General features: G+C 56.0%; 1 protein-coding gene across 2 annotated transcripts in view; it reads right to left on the bottom strand.

Annotated features, from left to right (window-relative positions):
• Positions 1-16,166, bottom strand: part of HIF3A (hypoxia inducible factor 3 subunit alpha) — a 30,968-nt gene that overhangs the window by 10,504 nt on the left and 4,298 nt on the right. For both annotated transcript variants that reach the window (XM_074533925.1, XM_074533924.1), the window contains exons 2-6: positions 12,829-13,019; positions 8,288-8,424; positions 6,865-6,949; positions 5,708-5,817; positions 2,426-2,613 (exon numbers count right to left, since the gene is read on the bottom strand). In XM_074533925.1, the coding sequence (XP_074390026.1) occupies positions 2,426-2,613; positions 5,708-5,817; positions 6,865-6,949; positions 8,288-8,424; positions 12,829-13,019 (711 nt within the window). The remainder of the gene's footprint in view (positions 1-2,425; positions 2,614-5,707; positions 5,818-6,864; positions 6,950-8,287; positions 8,425-12,828; positions 13,020-16,166) is intronic.

Genomic DNA, 16,166 nt, shown 5'->3' with positions numbered 1-16,166 from the left:
GGATACCCCAAAATTAATGTGGGATACCCCAAAATTAACATGGGATACCCCAAAATTATCGGGGGTTGCTGAGTTTTTGGGAATTTGTAAGGTTTTCTGGATTTTTGGGAGATTTTAGGGATTTTTGGGGTTGTTGGCTTTGTGGGGTGCAATGGGCTCAGAACTCGGGGGTCTTGGGGTCCGGGACTGCCAAATTTTGGGGTATTTTTGGGATTTTTGGGGTGCTATTTTTACGGCATTTAACAAACCCAAAACCTGGGGATCCTGGGAGTCTGGGGCTGCCAAGTTTTGGGGCATTTGTGGGATTTTTGGGGTGCTGTTTTTGTGGAGTGTAACGGGCTCAGAACCGGGGGGTCCCAGAGGATTCTGAAGGTCCGGGGCTGCCAAATTTTGGGGGATTTTTGGGATTTTTGGGGTGCTGCGTTTACCGGGTGCAACACACCCAAAACCCAGGGATCCCAGGGGTCTTGGGGGTCGCAGGTTTTGGGGAATTTGTGGGATTTTTGGGGTCTGAGACTGCCGAATTTAGAGGGATTTGTGGGATTTTTGGGGTGCTATCTTTACGGCATTTAACAAACCCAAAACCCAGGGATCCCAGGGGTCTTGGGGGTCACAGGTTTTGGGGGATTTGTGGGATTTTTGGGGTCTGAGACTGCCGAATTTAGAGGGATTTGTGGGATTTTTGGGGTGCTATCTTTACGGCATTTAACAAACCCAAAACCCGGGGATGCTGGGGTCTGGGGCTGCCAAATTTTGGGGGATTTTTGGGATTTTTGGGGTGCTGCCTTTACCGGGTGCAACACACCCAAAACCCAGGGATCCCAGGGGTCTTGGGGGTCCCAGGTTTTGGGGGATTTGTGGGATTTTTGGGGTCTGAGACTGCCGAATTTAGAGGGATTTGTGGGATTTTTGGGTGTTTTTGGGGTGCTATCTTTATGGCATTTAACAAACCCAAAACCCAGGGATCCCAGGGGTCTTGGGGCTCCCAGGTTTTGGGGGATTTGTGCGATTTTTGGGGTCTGAGACTGCCGAATTTAGAGGGATTTGTGGGATTTTTGTGTGTTTTGGGGATTTTTGGGGTGCTATCTTTACGGCATTTAACAAACCCAAAACCCAGGGATCCCAGGGGTCTTGGGGGTCCCAGGTTTTGGGGAATTTGTGGGATTTTTGGGGTCTGAGACCGCCGAATTTAGAAGGATTTGTGGGATTTTTGGGGCGCTATTTTTACGGCATTTAACAAACCCAAAACCCAGGGATCCCAGGGGTCTTGGGGGTCCCAGGTTTTGGGGGATTTGTGGGATTTTTGGGGTCTCAGACTGCCGAATTTAGAGGGATTTGTGGGATTTTTGGGTGTTTTGGGGATTTTAGGGGTGCTATCTTTACGGCATTTAACAAACCCAAAACCCAGGGATCCCAGGGATCTTGGGGGTCCCAGGTTTTGGGGGATTTGTGGGATTTTTGGGGTCTGAGACTGCCGAATTTAGAGGGATTTGTGGGATTTTTGGGTGTTTTGGGGATTTTTGGGGTGCTATCTTTACGGCATTTAACAAACCCAAAACCCAGGGATCCAGGGGGTCTTGGGGGTCCCAGGTTTTGGGGGATTTGTGGGATTTGAGGGGTGTGGGACTGCCAAATTTTGGGGTATTTTTGGGATTTGAGGAGTCTAATTTAGAGCCATTTTTCGGGATTTTTGGGGTTGCCCAGTTTTGGGGGATTTGAGGGGTCCGGGACTGCCAAATTTTGGGGTATTTTTGGGATTTTTGGGGTGCTATTTTTACGGCATTTAACAAACCCAAAACCCGGGGATCCTGGGGTCTGGGGCTGCCAAGTTTTGGGGCATTTGTGGGATTTTTGGGGTCTGAGACTGCCGAATTTAGAGGGATTTGTGGGATTTTTGGGGGCGCTCTCCTTACGGCATTTAACAAACCCAAAACCCAGGGATCCCAGGGGTCTTGGGGGTCCCAGGTTTTGGGGAATTTGTGGGATTTTTGGGGTCTGAGACTGCCGAATTTAGAGGGATTTGTGGGATTTTTGGGGTGCTATCTTTACGGCATTTAACAAACCCAAAACCCAGGGATCCCAGGGGTCTTGGGGGTCCCAGGTTTTGGGGGATTTGTGGGATTTTTGGGGTCTGAGACTGCCGAATTTAGAGGGATTTGTGGGATTTTTGGGTGTTTTGGGGATTTTTGGGGTGCTATCTTTACGGCATTTAACAAACCCAAAACCCAGGGATCCCAGGGGTCTTGGGGGTCCCAGGTTTTGGGGGATTTGTGGGATTTTTGGGGTCTGAGACTGCCGAATTTAGAGGGATTTGTGGGATTTTTGGGGGCGCTCTCCTTACGTCATTTAACAAACCAAAACCCGGGGGGGTCTCAGCCATCCCATGGCCGTCTCGGGGGTCCCCAGGGGTGTCCCCCCGACCCACCGATCGTCGCAGTAGGTGAACTTCATGTCCATGGAGTGGCGGGTGAGCACGGTGCCCGAGCCCAGCGGGGCCTCGATGGCCCCGGGGTGCGCGATGGCCTCGCAGATCAGCACCAGGCACCGCAGCGGCGGCTCCGCGGCCCCCGCGCCCCCCGCGTACGTGCGCATGTGCCCCGCGCAGTGCAGCACCTGGGGAGGGGGCGGCAGCGGCCGCGAACAGCCCGGCAGGGCGGGGGTTAGCCCAGAGATATCCCGGGAGGGCGGGGGTTAACGCAAAAATATCCCGGGAGAGCGGGGGTTAACGCAAAAATATGCCGGGAGAGCGGGGGTTAACCCAAAAATATCCCGGGAGGGCGGGGGTTAACCCAAAAAACCCCGGAAAAATATCCCGGGAGGGGGGGGGTTAACACAGAAATATCCCGGGAGGGCGGGGGTTAACGCAAAAAACCCCGGAAAAATATCCTGGAGTTCGGGGGTTAACCCAGAAATATCCCGGGAGTTCAGGGGTTAACCCAGAGATACCTCGGGAGCGCGGGGGTTAACCCAAAAATATCCCGGGAGTGCGGGGGTTAGCCCAGAGATATCCCGGGAAACCGAAAAATATCCCGGGAGTGCGGGGGTTAACCCAGAAATATCCCGGGAGTGCGGGGGTTAACCCAGAGATATTCCGGAAAAATATCCTGGAGTTTGGGGGTTAGCCCAGAAATATCCCGGGAGTGCGGGGGTTAACCCAAAAAACCCCGGGAAAATATCCCGGAGTTCGGGGGTTAACCCAGAGATATCCCGGGAGGGCGGGGGTTAACCCAGAAATATCCCGGTAGTTTGGGGGTTAACCCAAAAATATCCCGGGAGGGCGGGGGTTAACCCAGAGATATCCCGGGAGTGCGGGGGTTAACCCAGAAATATTCCGGAAAAATATCCTGGAGTTTGGGGGTTAGCTCAAAAATATCCCGGGAATTCGGGGGTTAACCCAGAGATATCCCGGGAGGGCGGGGGTCAACCCAAAAAAAAAACGGGGAAAATATCCTGGAGTTTGGAAGTTAGCTCAAAAATATCCCGGGAGTTCGGAGGTTAACCCAAAAATATCCCGGGAGTTCAGGGGTTAACCCAGAAATATCCCGGGAGGGCGGGGGTTAACGCAAAAAACCCCGGAAAAATATCCTGGAGTTCGGGGATTAGCCCAGAAATATCCCGGGAGTTCGGGGGTTAACCTAGAAATATCCCGGGAAACCGAAAAATATCCCGGGAGTGCGGGGGTTAACCCAAAAAACCCCGGAAAAATATCCTGGGAGGGCGGGGGTTAACCCAGAAATATCCCGGGAGTGCGGGGGTTAACCCAGAGATATTCCGGAAAAATATCCCGGGAGGGCGGGGGTTAACCCAGAAATATCCCGGGAGGGCGGGGGTTAACCCAGAGATATCCCGGGAGTGCGGGGGTTAACCCAAAAATATCCCGGGAGTGCGGGGGTTAACCCAAAAATATCCCGGGAGGGCGGGGGTTAACGCAAAAAACCCCGGAAAAATATCCCGGGAGGGGGGGGGTTAACACAGAAATATCCCGGGAGGGCGGGGGTTAACCCAGAGATATCCCGGGAGAGCGGGGGTTAACCCAGCGATATCCCGGGAGTGCGGGGGTTAACGCAAAAAACCCCGGAAAAATATCCTGGAGTTCGGGGGTTAACCCAGAAATATCCCGGGAGTTCAGGGGTTAACCCAGAGATACCTCGGGAGCGCGGGGGTTAACCCAAAAATATCCCGGGAGGGCGGGGGTTAACCCAAAAAACCCCGGGAAAATATCCTGGAGTTCGGGGATTAGCCCAAAAATATCCCGGGAGTGCGGGGGTTAGCCCAAAAAACCCTGGAAAAATATCCTGGAGTTTGGGGGTTAGCCCAGAAATATGCCGGGAGTTCGGGGGTTAACCCAGAAATATCCCGGAAAAATATCCTGGAGTTTGGGGGTTAACCCAGAGATATCCCGGGAGGGCGGGGGTTAACCCAAAAATTCCCGGAAAAATATCCTGGAGTTCGGGGGTTAACCCAGAGATATCCCGGGAGTTCGGGGGTTAACCCAAAAATTCCCAAAATGCACAAAAACCCCGTCGGGATTTACCCCAAAATCCCGGAAGAACTGCTCAGCATTTATCCCAAATTTCCCCAATGTCCCCAAATCCCCTCAGTGTCCCCAGTGTCCCCAAATGTCCCCAATGTCCTCAATGTCCCCAAACCCCCAAATGTCCCCAATGTCCCCAATGTCCTCAACTCCCCCCAATACCCCCAATGTCCCCCAATGTCCCCAATTTCCCCAAAATGTCCCAAATCCCGTAAATGTCCCCAAATGTCCCCAAATGTTCCCAATGTACCCAATCGCCCCAATGTCCCCAAACCCCCCCAATGTCCCCAATCCCCCAATTCCCCCCTAATGTCCCCAAATGTCCCCAATACCCCCAATGTCCCCAATACCCCCAAATGTCCCCAAATCCCATAAATGTCCCCCAATCGCCCCAACGTCCCCAATCCCCCAATTCCCCCCAAATATCCCCAAAGTCCCCAAACATCCCCAAAGTCCCCAAATGTCCCCAATACCCCCAAATGTCCCCAAATGTCCCCAATGTCCCCAAATGTCCCCAATACCCCCAGTGTCCCCAATGTCCCCAAATCCCATAAATGTCCCCAAACCCCCCCAATGTCCCCAATGTCCCCCAATGTCCCCAATCCCCCAATTCCCCCCAAATATCCCCAAAGTTCCCAAATGTCCCCAGTGCCCCCAAACCCCCAAATGTCCCCAATGTTCCCCAATGTCCCCAAATGTCCCCAATGTCCTCAAATGTCCCCAGTGTCCCCAAACCCCCAAATGTCCCCAATACCCCCAAATGTCCCCAATGTCCTCAAATGTCCCCAAATGTCCCCAATACCCCCAGCGTCCCCAATGTCCCCAAATGTCCCCAATACCCCCAAATGTCCCCAAATGTCCCCAATGTCCCCAAATGTCCCCAATACCCCCAGCGTCCCCAACGTCCCCAATGTCCCCAATGTCCCAAATGTCCCCAGTGTCCCCAATTCCCCCAAAATGTCTCAAATCCCGTAAATGTCCCCAATCCCCTCAGTGCCCCCCAATGTCCCCCAAACCCCCAAATATCCCCAAAGTCCCCAAATGTCCCCAATGTTCCCAAATGTCCCCAGTGCCCCCAAACCCCCAAATGTCTCCAATACCCCCAATGTCCCAAATGTCCCCAAATGTCCCCAGTGTCCCAAATGTCCCCAATGTCCCCAGTGTCCCCCTCACCTTCCAGGACGCCGCTTTCAGGTTGAGGCAGCGTCCGCGGCCGCTCAGGGTGCTCTTCATGCGCAGCGAGAAACTGCGGCCCGAGCGCTCCCCCCGCCGCCGGGGACCCCCTGGGGGGGCACGGAATTTGGGGAGGGGTCCCGGGGGTCAGGGGGGGTCAGGGGGGGCCGGGGGTGCCGGGATTTGGGGGGGTCCCGGGGGATTTTGGGGGGTCTCGGGGGGGTTTTGAGGGGTCAGGGGGCTCCTCATGCTCAGGGGAAGCCACGCCCACCCAGCCCTAGGGGGTCACGGGAATTTGGGGAGGGGTCCTGGGGGTCGGGGGGGGGTCAGAGGAGTTAGGGGACCCCGGATTTGGGGGGTCCTGGGGGGTTTTGGGGGGTCTGGGGGCTCTTAATGCGCAGGGAAAGCCACGCCCACCTCGGTATTGGGGGGGTCTCGGGGGACTTGGGGGTCCCGGGAATTTGGGGAGGGGTCTCCAAGGGTCGGAGGGTGTCAGGGGGGTCCGGGAGTGCCGGGATTTGGGGGGTCCCGGGGGGTTTTGGGGGCTCTTCATGGGCAGGGGAAGCCACGCCCACCCAGCCCCGGGGGGTCACGGGAATTTGGGGAGGGGTCTCAAGGGTCAGAGGGGGTCAGAGGGGTCAGGGGGTGCCGGGATTTGGGGGGTCCCGGGCGGTGAATTTGGGGAGGGGTCTTAGGGATGATTTTGGGGTGAATTTGGGGTAATTTGGGGAGGGGTCTCGGATATTTTTGGTTAATCTGGGGAGGGGTCTCCTCACCCTGCCGCGGGCCCAGCACGTCGTGCAGCTCCTCGTGGTCAGGAGGGGTTTTGGGATAATTTGGGGAGGGGTCTCAAGGATATTTGGGAGTTTTTGGGATGAATTTGGGGGTTAATTTGAGGAGGGGTCTCAGGGATATTTGGGGAGGGGTCTCAGGGATTTTTGGGGTGAATTTGGGGGTTTTTGGGTAATTTGGGGAGGGGTCTCAGGGATGCTTTTGGTGGTTTTGGGGGTCAGTTTGGGGAGGTATCTCAGGGTTTTTGGGGTGAATTTGGGGGTGAATTTGGGGAAGGGTCTCAGGGATGATTTTGGGGTAAATGTGGGGTTTTTTGGTTAATTTGGGGAGGGGTCCCGGTGTAATTTGGGGAGGGGTCTCCTCACCCTGCCGCGGGCCCAGCACATCGTGCAGCTCCTCGTGGTCGCAGGGGTGCACGAAGTCAAACACGGAGTGTCCGATCAGCTCCAGCTGGGGGGGGGCACACACGGATTTTGGGGACCCCCCCCTCATTTTGGGGACCCCCCCTCACTTTGGGGACCCCCCCCAATTTGGGGACCCTCCCAGGAAATTTTTGGCCCCCCCCCAGAAGATTTTTGGGGCTCCCTAAAGAGTTCTGGGCACCCCCCGTGGAAGAATTTTTGGACCCCCCCCCCCCCCCCCACCCAGGCAGATTTTTGGTCCCTTCCGGAAAAAATTTTGCGGACCCCCCCAGAAGATTTTTGGATCGTGCCCCCCCCCCCCCAGGCAGAATTTGGGGACCCCCTCGAGAAATTTTGGGGACCCCCCCCCAGGCAGAATTTGGGGCCCCCCAAAAGATTTTTGGGGCTTCCCAAAAAATTTTGATCCCTCCCCAACAAATTTTTAAGCTCCCCCCGTCAAATTTTTGGGGTCTCCTCCGCCAGATTTTGGGGCCCCGCCCCAGAATAATTTGGGGACCACCCCGACAGATTTTTGGGGACCCCCCAGGCAGATTTTTGGGGCTCTTTTCCGCAGATTTTTGGCCACATTTTGAGAGATTTTGGGGCTGCCACAAAGGGATTTTTTTGAGTCTCCCCTGCCAGAGTTTGGGGCTCCCCTCGACAAATTTTTGGGGTCCCACAGGCAGATTTTGGGGCCCCTCCGACAAATTTTTGGGACCCCCCCCGAGCCAATTTTGGAGCCCCCTCCCGGCCGATTTTTGGGATTCTTCTCTGCAGATTTTTGGCCCCATTTTGAGAGATTTTGGGGTCGATCCAAAGGGATTTTTTCGAGTCTCCCCCGCCAGATTTTGGGGTCCCCCTTGACAAATTTTTGGGGACCCCCCCAGGCAGATTTTTGGGGTTCTTTTCCACAGATTTTTGGGCCCTTCCTGGCCGATTTTTGGCCCCATTTTGAGACATTTTGTGCCCCCTCCCAAAGCGATTTTTTTCACGCTCCCCCGCGGGATTTTGGGGACCCCCCTGACAAATTTTTGGGCACCCCCGCCAGATTTTTGGGGCCCCCCTCAGGCAAATTTTGGACCCCCCCAGGCCGATTTTTGGCCCCATTTTGAGACATTTTGTGCCCCCCCCCAAAGCGATTTTTTTCCACGCTCCCCCGCGGGATTTTGGGGACCCCTCCGACAAATTTTTGGGACCCCCCCCGAGCCAATTTTGGAGCCCCCTCCCGGCCGATTTTTGGGGTTCTTCTCTGCAGATTTTTGGCCCCATTTTGAGAGATTTTGGGGTCGATCCAAAGGGATTTTTTTCACGCTCCCCCGCGGGATTTTGGGGACCCCTCTGCCGGATTTTTGGGGACCCCCCGGTGAATTTGGGGGCCCCCCCGTACCTGGCTGAGCCCCAGCAGGCGGCTGACGTTCTCGGACAGGTAAATCATGTCCCCGCCCTCGCTCAGCACCATCACGAAGCCGCTCAGCGCCTGCAGGTAGCAGCCGTCCACGGCCTCGGCCGCCGCCGCCCACGCGCCTGGGGGGGACCCCGAAATCATGGGGGGGTCGGGGGGACCCCAAAAGCGTCGGGGGTCTTGGGGGGTTAAGGGTTAACCCGACCCTCCCCCTGGTTCAGAGCATTCAGGTATTTGGGGGGTTTGGGGGGGGTTTGAGGAAGGGTCTGGGGGCGTCAGGCGGTCCCCGAAATCATGGGGGGGTCGGGGGGTCCCCAAAAGGGTCGGGGGTCTTGGGGGGTAAAGGGTTAAACCCAACCCTGCCCATGGTTGGGACCATTCAGGTACTTTGGCAAGGTTTTGGGGGGGATTCAAAGGGTCTGGGGGGGTCTCAGGAGGGGTCTGGGGGCGTCAGGCGGTCCCCGAAATCATGGGGGGGTCGGGGGGACTCCAAAAGGGTCGGGGGTTTTGGGGGGTTAAGGGTTAACCTGACCCTGCCAATGGTTGGGACCGTTCAGGTATTTGGGGAGAGGTTTGGGGAGGGGTCTGGGAGTCTTGGGGAGGGGTCTGGGGGCATCAGGGGGTCCCCGAAATCGTGGGGGGGTCGGGGGGACCCCAAAAGGGTCGGGGGTCTTGGGGGGATAAGGGTTAAACCCACCCCTCCCCATGGTTGGGACCATTCAGGTACTTGGGCAAGGTTTTGGGGGGGATTCGAAGGGTCTGGGGGGGTCTCAGGAGGGGTCTGGGGGCGTCTCAGGAGGGGTCTGGGGGCGTCAGGGGGACCCCGAAATCATGGGGGGGTCGGGGTGACCCCAAAAGGGTCGGGGGTCTTGGGGGGTTAAGGGTTAACCCGACCCTGCCAATGGTTGGGACCGTTCAGGTATTTGGGGGGTTTTGGGGAGGGGTTTGGGGGGGGTTTGAGGAAGGGTCTGGGGGCGTCAGGCGGTCCCCGAAATCATGGGGGGGTCGGGGGGTCCCCAAAAGGGTCGGGGGTCTTGGGGGTAAAGGGTTAAACCCAGCCCTCCCCATGGTTGGGACCATTCAGGTACTTTGGCAAGGTTTTGGGGGGGATTCAAAGGGTCTGGGGGCGTCTCAGGAGGGGTCTGGGGGCGTCAGGGGGTTCTCGAAATCGTGGGGGGATCGGGGAGACCCCAAAAGGGTCGGGGGGTCCCCAAAAGAGTCGGGGGTCTTGGGGGAACTTGAGGGTGGATTTGGGGGCTCAGATGGATTTGGGGGTCCCGGAGAGTTTTTGGGGTGTCCCGATGAGGATTTGGGGGTGGGATCCCCGTGGGTCTGGGGAGGTTCCCGATGGATTTGGGGATGCTCCCAGCGGGTTTTGGGGGGATTTTGGGGGGTTTTGGGGTCTCGATGAATTTGGGGTTCCCAGAGGGTTTTTGGGGTTCCCAATGAGGATTTGGGGGTGCTCCTGATGAGGATTTGGGGGGTGAATTTGGGGGTGGGATCCCGGTGGATCTGGGGAGGTTCCCGATGAGGATTTGTGGATTCCTGGTGAGAATTTGGGGGGGTTCCCGGTGGTTTTGGGGGTGTTCCCGAGGGATTTTGGGATCCCGATGAATTTGGGGTTCCCGATGAGGATTTGGGGGGTCCCGATGGGGATTTGGGGGTGCTCCTGATGAGGATTTGGGGGTGGGATCCTGGTGGAACTGGGGAGGTTCCCGATGAGGATTTGTGGATTCCTGGTGAGAATTTGGGAGGGTTCCCGGTGGGTTTTGGGGGTGTTCCCAAGGGATTTTGGGTTCCTGATGAGGATTTGGGGGGTTCCCGGTGGGTTTTGGGGGTGTTCCCGAGGGATTTTGGGGTCCCCGATGAATCTGGGGTTCCCGATGAGGATTTGGGGGTGCTCCTGATGAGGATTTGGGGATGCATTTTGGGGGTGGAATCCCGGTGGATCTGGGGAAGTTCCTGATGGATTTGGGGATGCTCCCAGGGGATTTTGGGGGGATTCCCGAGGGATTTTGGGGTCCAGATGAATTTGGGGTTCCCGATGAGGATTTGGGGGGTCCCGATGGGGATATGGGGGTGCATTTTGGAGGTGGGATCCCGGTGGATCTGGGGAGGTTCCTGATGGATTTGGGGATGCTCCCAGCGGGGTTTTGGGGGGATTTTGGGGGGTTTTGGGGTTCGGGGTGTTTCGGGGTGTCGCTGACCGGCGGCCAGCAGGCGCTGCACGCGCAGGTAGCTGATGGTCAGCCGCATGATGGACACCTTGTCCAGGTGGGTTTGGGGGCGCTCCCAGTGGGGATTTGGGGGGATTTTGGGGTCTCGATGAATTTGGGGTTCCCAGAGGGTTTTTGGGGTTCCCAACGAGGATTTGGGGGCGTTCCTGATGAGGATTTAGAGGTGGATTTGGGGGTGGGATCCCGGTGGATCTGGGGAGGTTCCCGATGGATTTGGGGATGCTCCCAGCGGATTTGGGGGGGTTTTGGGGTCCCGATGAATTTGTGGGTGTTTCCCGGTGGGTTTTGGGGTACAGATGGGTTTCGGGGTGTCGCTGACCGGCGGCCAGCAGGCGCTGCACGCGCAGGTAGCCGATGGTCAGCCGCATGATGGACGCTGTGTCCAGGTGGGTTTGGGGGCACTCCCAGCGGGGATTTGGGGGGATTTTGGGGGGTTTTGGGGTCCCGATGAATTTGTGGGTGTTTCCCGGTGGGTTTTGGGGTACAGATGGGTTTCGGGGGGTCCCTGACCGGCGGCCAGCAGGCGCTGCACGCGCAGGTAGCTGATGGTCAGCCGCGTGATGGACGCCTTGTCCAGGTGGGTTTGGGGGCGCTCCCAGCGGGGATTTGGGGGGTTTTGGGGTCTCGATGAATTTGGGGTTCCCAGAGGGGTTTTGGGGTTCCCAACGAGGATTTGGGGGTGCATTTTGGGGGTGGGATCCCAGTGGATCTGGGGAGGTTCCCAATGAGGATTTGTGGATTCCTGGTGAGAATTTGGGGGGTTCCCGAGGGATTTTGGGATCCCGATGAATTTGGGGTTCCCGATGAGGATTTGGGGGTTCCCGGTGGGTTTTGGGGGTGTTCCCGAGGGATTTTGGGGTCCCGATGAATTTGGGGTTCCCGATAAGAATTTGGGGGGGTTCCCGGTGGGTTTTGGGGGTGTTCCCGAGGGTTTTGGGATCCCGATGAATTTGGGGTTCCCGATGAGGATTTGGGGGAGTTCCTGGTGAGGATTTAGAGGTGAATTTGGGGGTGGGATCCCGGTGGATCTGGGGAGGTTCCCGATGGATTTGGGGATGCTCCCAGTACGGTTTTGGGGGGATTCCCGGGGGTTTTGGGGTCCAGATGAATTTGGGGTTCCCAGAGGGTTTTTGGGGTTCCCAACGAGGATTTGAGGGTGCTCCTGATGAGGATTTGGGGGGTGAATTTGGGGGTGGGATCCTGGTGGAACTGGGGAGGTTCCTGATGGATTTGGGGGCGCTCCCAGCGGGTTTTGGGGGGATTTTGGGGGGTTTTGGGGTCTCGATGAATTTAGGGTTCCCAGAGGGTTTTTGGGGTTCCCAACGAGGATTTGGGGTGCATTTTGGGGGTGGGATCCTGGTGGATCTGGAGAGGTTCCAATGAGGATTTGTGGATTCCTGGTGAGAATTTGGGGGAGTTCCCGGTGGGTTTTGGGGGTGTTCCCGAGGGATTTTGGGATCCCGATGAATTTGGGGTTCCCGATGAGGATTTGGGGGGTCCTGATGGGGATTTGGGGGTGCTTATGGTGAGGATTTGGGGGTGGGATCCTGGTGGAACTGGGGAGGTTCCCGATGAGGATTTGTGGATTCCTGGTGGGAATTTGGGGGGGTTCCCGAGGGGTTTTGGGGGTGTTCCCGAGGGATTTTGGGGTCCCGATGAATTTGGGGTTCCCAATGAGGATTTGGGGGGGTTCCCGGTGGGTTTTGGGGGTGTTCCCGAGGGATTTTGGGGTTTCCGATGAGGATTTGGGGTTCCCGATGAGGATTTGGGGGAGTTCCTGGTGAGGATTTGGGGGTGGATTTGGGGGTGGGATCCCGGTGGATCTGGGGAGGTTCCCGATGGATTTGGGGATGCTCTCAGCGGGTTTTGGGGGGATTTTGGGGGGTTTTGGGGTCTCTATGAATTTGGGGTTCCCAGAGGGTTTTTGGGGTTCCCAACGAGGATTTGAGGGTGCTCCTGATGAGGATTTGGGGGTGCATTTTGGGGTGGAATCCCAGTGGATCTGGGGAGGTTCCCGATGGATTTGGGGGTGCTCCCAGCGGGTTTTGGGGGATTCCCGGGGGTTTTGGGGTCCCGATGAATTTGTGGGTGTTTCCCGGTGGGTTTTGGGGTACAGATGGGTTTCGGGGTGTCGCTGACCGGCGGCCAGCAGGCGCTGCACGCGCAGGTAGCTGATGGTCAGTCTCATGATGGACGCTGTGTCCAGGTGGGTTTGGGGGCGCTCCCAGCGGGGTTTTGGGGGGATTTTGGGGGGTTTTGGGGTTCGGGGTGTTTCGGGGGGTCCCTGACCGGCGGCCAGCAGACGCTGCACGCGCAGGTAGCTGATGGTCAGTCTCATGATGGACGCCTTGTCCAGGTGGGCGCTGACGCCGCGGGCGAAGGGCAGCGCCAGCGCCAGCTGCCCGAACACCTCGGCCTCGCGGCTGCGCCGGCACCGGGCGGCGTCCCGGGAGCGCTCCCGGCGGCCCTCGGGGGTCGGCCTGGGGGGGACCCCGAAAATGAGACCCCCAAAATTCCCCCATATGGCCCAAAAATCCCGAAATTCCCAAAACGGAACCCCCAAAACCCGACCCTTTAAATACCAAAAATTCCCCAAATCATCCCCAAGTGATCCCCACCCTGTCCCGGGAGCGCTCCCGGCGGCCCTCGGGGGTCGGCCTGGGGGGGACCCCAAAATTCAGACCCTAAAAACCCCCCTATATGGCCCAAAAATCCCAAAATTCCCAAAACGGAACCCCCAAAACCCGACCCTTTAAATACCAAAAATTCCCCAAATCATCCCCCCAGTGATCCCCATCCCGTCCCGGGAGCGCTCCCGGAGCCCCTCGGGGGTCGGCCTGGGGGGGACCCCAAAAATGAGACCCCCAAAATCCCCCTATATTGCCCAAAAATCCCAAAATTCCCGAATTGAACACCCAATCCCTCCCTTTATAACCAAATCATCTCCCAGTGATCCCCACCCCGTCCCGGGAGCGCTCCCGGCGGCCCTCGGGGGTCGGCCTGGGGGGGACCCCAAAATTCAGACCCTAAAAACCCCAATTTATCCCCCAAAAATCCCAAAAATTCCCGAATTGAACACCCAATCCCTCCCTTTATAACCAAATCATCTCTCAGTGATCCCCACCCTGTCCCGGGAGCGCTCCCGGCGGCCCTCGGGGGTCAGCCTGGGGGGACCCCAAAATTCAGACCCTAAAAACCCCCCTATATGGCGCAAAAATCCCAAAATTCCCAAAACAGAACCCCCAAAACCCGACCCTTTAAATACCAAAAATTCCCCAAATCATCCCCCAGTGATCCCCATCCCATCCGGGGAGCGCTCCCAGAGCACCTCGGGGGTCGGCCTGGGGGGGGACCCCAAAAATGAGACCCCCAAAATCCCCCTATATACCCTAAAAATCAAAAAAATCCCCCAAAAGAACCCCAAAACCCCACCCTTTAAATACCAAAAATTACCAAAAATTACCAAAAATTACCAAAAATTACCAAAAATTCCCCAAATCATCCCCCAGTGATCCCCACCCCATCCCGGGAGCGCTCCCGGAGCTCCTCGGGGGTCGGCCTGGGGGGGACCCCAAAAATGAGACCCCCAAAATTCCCCCATATGGCCCAAAAATCCCAAAAATTCCCGAATTGAACACCCAATCCCTCCCTTTATAACCAAATCATCCCCCAGTGATCCCCATCCCGTCCCGGGAGCGCTCCCAGAGCCCCTCGTGGGTCGGCCTGGGGGGGGACCCCAAAAAATGAACCCCAAAATCCCCCTATATACCCTAAAAATCAAAAAAATCCCCCAAAAGAACCCCAAAACCCCACTCTTTAAATACCAAAAATTACCAAAAATTCCCCAAATCATCCCCCAGTGATCCCCATCCCATCCGGGGAGCGCTCCCAGAGCACCTCGGGGGTCGGCCTGGGGGGGGACCCCAAAAATGAGACCCCCAAAATCCCCCTATATACCCTAAAAATCAAAAAAATCCCCCAAAAGAACCCCAAAACCCCACCCTTTAAATACCAAAAATTACCAAAAATTACCAAAAATTACCAAAAATTACCAAAAATTCCCCAAATCATCCCCCAGTGATCCCCACCCCATCCCGGGAGCGCTCCCGGAGCTCCTCGGGGGTCGGCCTGGGGGGGACCCCAAAAATGAGACCCCCAAAATTCCCCCATATGGCCCAAAAATCCCAAAAATTCCCGAATTGAACACCCAATCCCTCCCTTTATAACCAAATCATCCCCCAGTGATCCCCACCCCATCCCGGGAGCGCTCCCAGAGCCCCTCGGGGGTCGGCCTGGGGGGGGACCCCAAAAATGAGACCCCAAAAATCCCCCAATATACCCTAAAAATCAAAAAAATCCCCCAAAAGAACCCCAAAACCCCACCCTTTAAATACCAAAAATTACCAAAAATTCCCCAAATCATCCCCCAGTGATCCCCACCCTGTCCCAGGAGCGCTCCCGGCGGCCCTCGGGGGTCGGCCTGGGGGCGAACCCCAAAAAATGAACCCCAAAAACTCCAATTTATCCCCCAAAAATCCCCAAAATCCCCAAACTGAACCCCCAAAACCACCATGTACACTGAAAACCCCAATGGAGAACCCCAAAATATCCCCAACCCATCCCGGGAGTGCTCGGGGGTCGGCCTGGGGGGGACCCCAAAATTCAGACCCTAAAAACCCCAATTTATCCCCCAAAAATCGCGAAACTGAACCCCAAAACACCTCGTATACCCAAAATCCCATGTTCCTATGTGTTCCTACCATCCCATATCCCAATTTCCCCCAATTTTTTCCCATTTTTCCCCCCTGGTTTTCCCCATTTTTCCAATTTCCTCAATTTTGCCCCAATTTTTCCCAATTTTCCCCCCATTTTCTCCCATTTTACCCCTGTTTCCCCCCATTTTTCCAGGAAATCTCATTTTCCCGTGATTCCCCATCTGTTCCCATTCCTGTTCGTGTTTCCACCATCCCATATCCCGATTTTCCCAATTTTCCCCCATTTTTCTCTCTTTTTCCTCTTTGTTCATATTTTCCCCCATTTCCCCCATTTTTCCCCCATTTTCCCCCATTTTTTCCCATTTTCCCCTGGTTTTCCATGATTTCCCATCTGTTCCCATTCCCGTTCAATTTCCACCATTCCATATCCCAATTTTCTCCCATTTTTCCCCATTTCCCCCCATTTCCCCCACTTTTTCCCATTTTTTCCACATTTTTCCCATTTTTCCATGATTTCCCATCTGTTCCCATTCCTGTCCGTGTTTCCACCATCCCATATCCCAATTTCCCCAATTTTCCCCCAATTTTCCCCAATTTTTCATGTTTTTCCCCCATTTTTCACCATTTTCCCAGGACTTCCCATGGTTTTCCATGATACCCTGTGTGTTCCCACCATCCCATATCCCCATTTTTCCCAATTTCCCCCCATTTTTCCCCATTTCCTCCCTTTCCCTCCGTTTTTCGTGGTTTTCCCCCATCTTTTACCATTTTCCCCCATTTTTTACCCATTTTTTCACCCTTTCCCCCCAAAAATTTCCCATTTTTCCATGTGTTTCCCCTTCTCTTGTGTTCCCCCAACCCAAATCCCAACTTTCCCCCCATTTTTCCCCTTTTCCCTCATTTCACCCCATT

The sequence above is a fragment of the Zonotrichia albicollis genome, unplaced genomic scaffold (assembly GCF_047830755.1).
Source record: "Zonotrichia albicollis isolate bZonAlb1 unplaced genomic scaffold, bZonAlb1.hap1 Scaffold_170, whole genome shotgun sequence".
In the NCBI taxonomy this organism is placed as follows: Eukaryota; Metazoa; Chordata; class Aves; order Passeriformes; family Passerellidae; genus Zonotrichia; species Zonotrichia albicollis.
The sequence above is the reverse complement of the archived record's forward strand: the minus strand, read 5'-3'. Positions and strand labels throughout refer to the sequence as shown.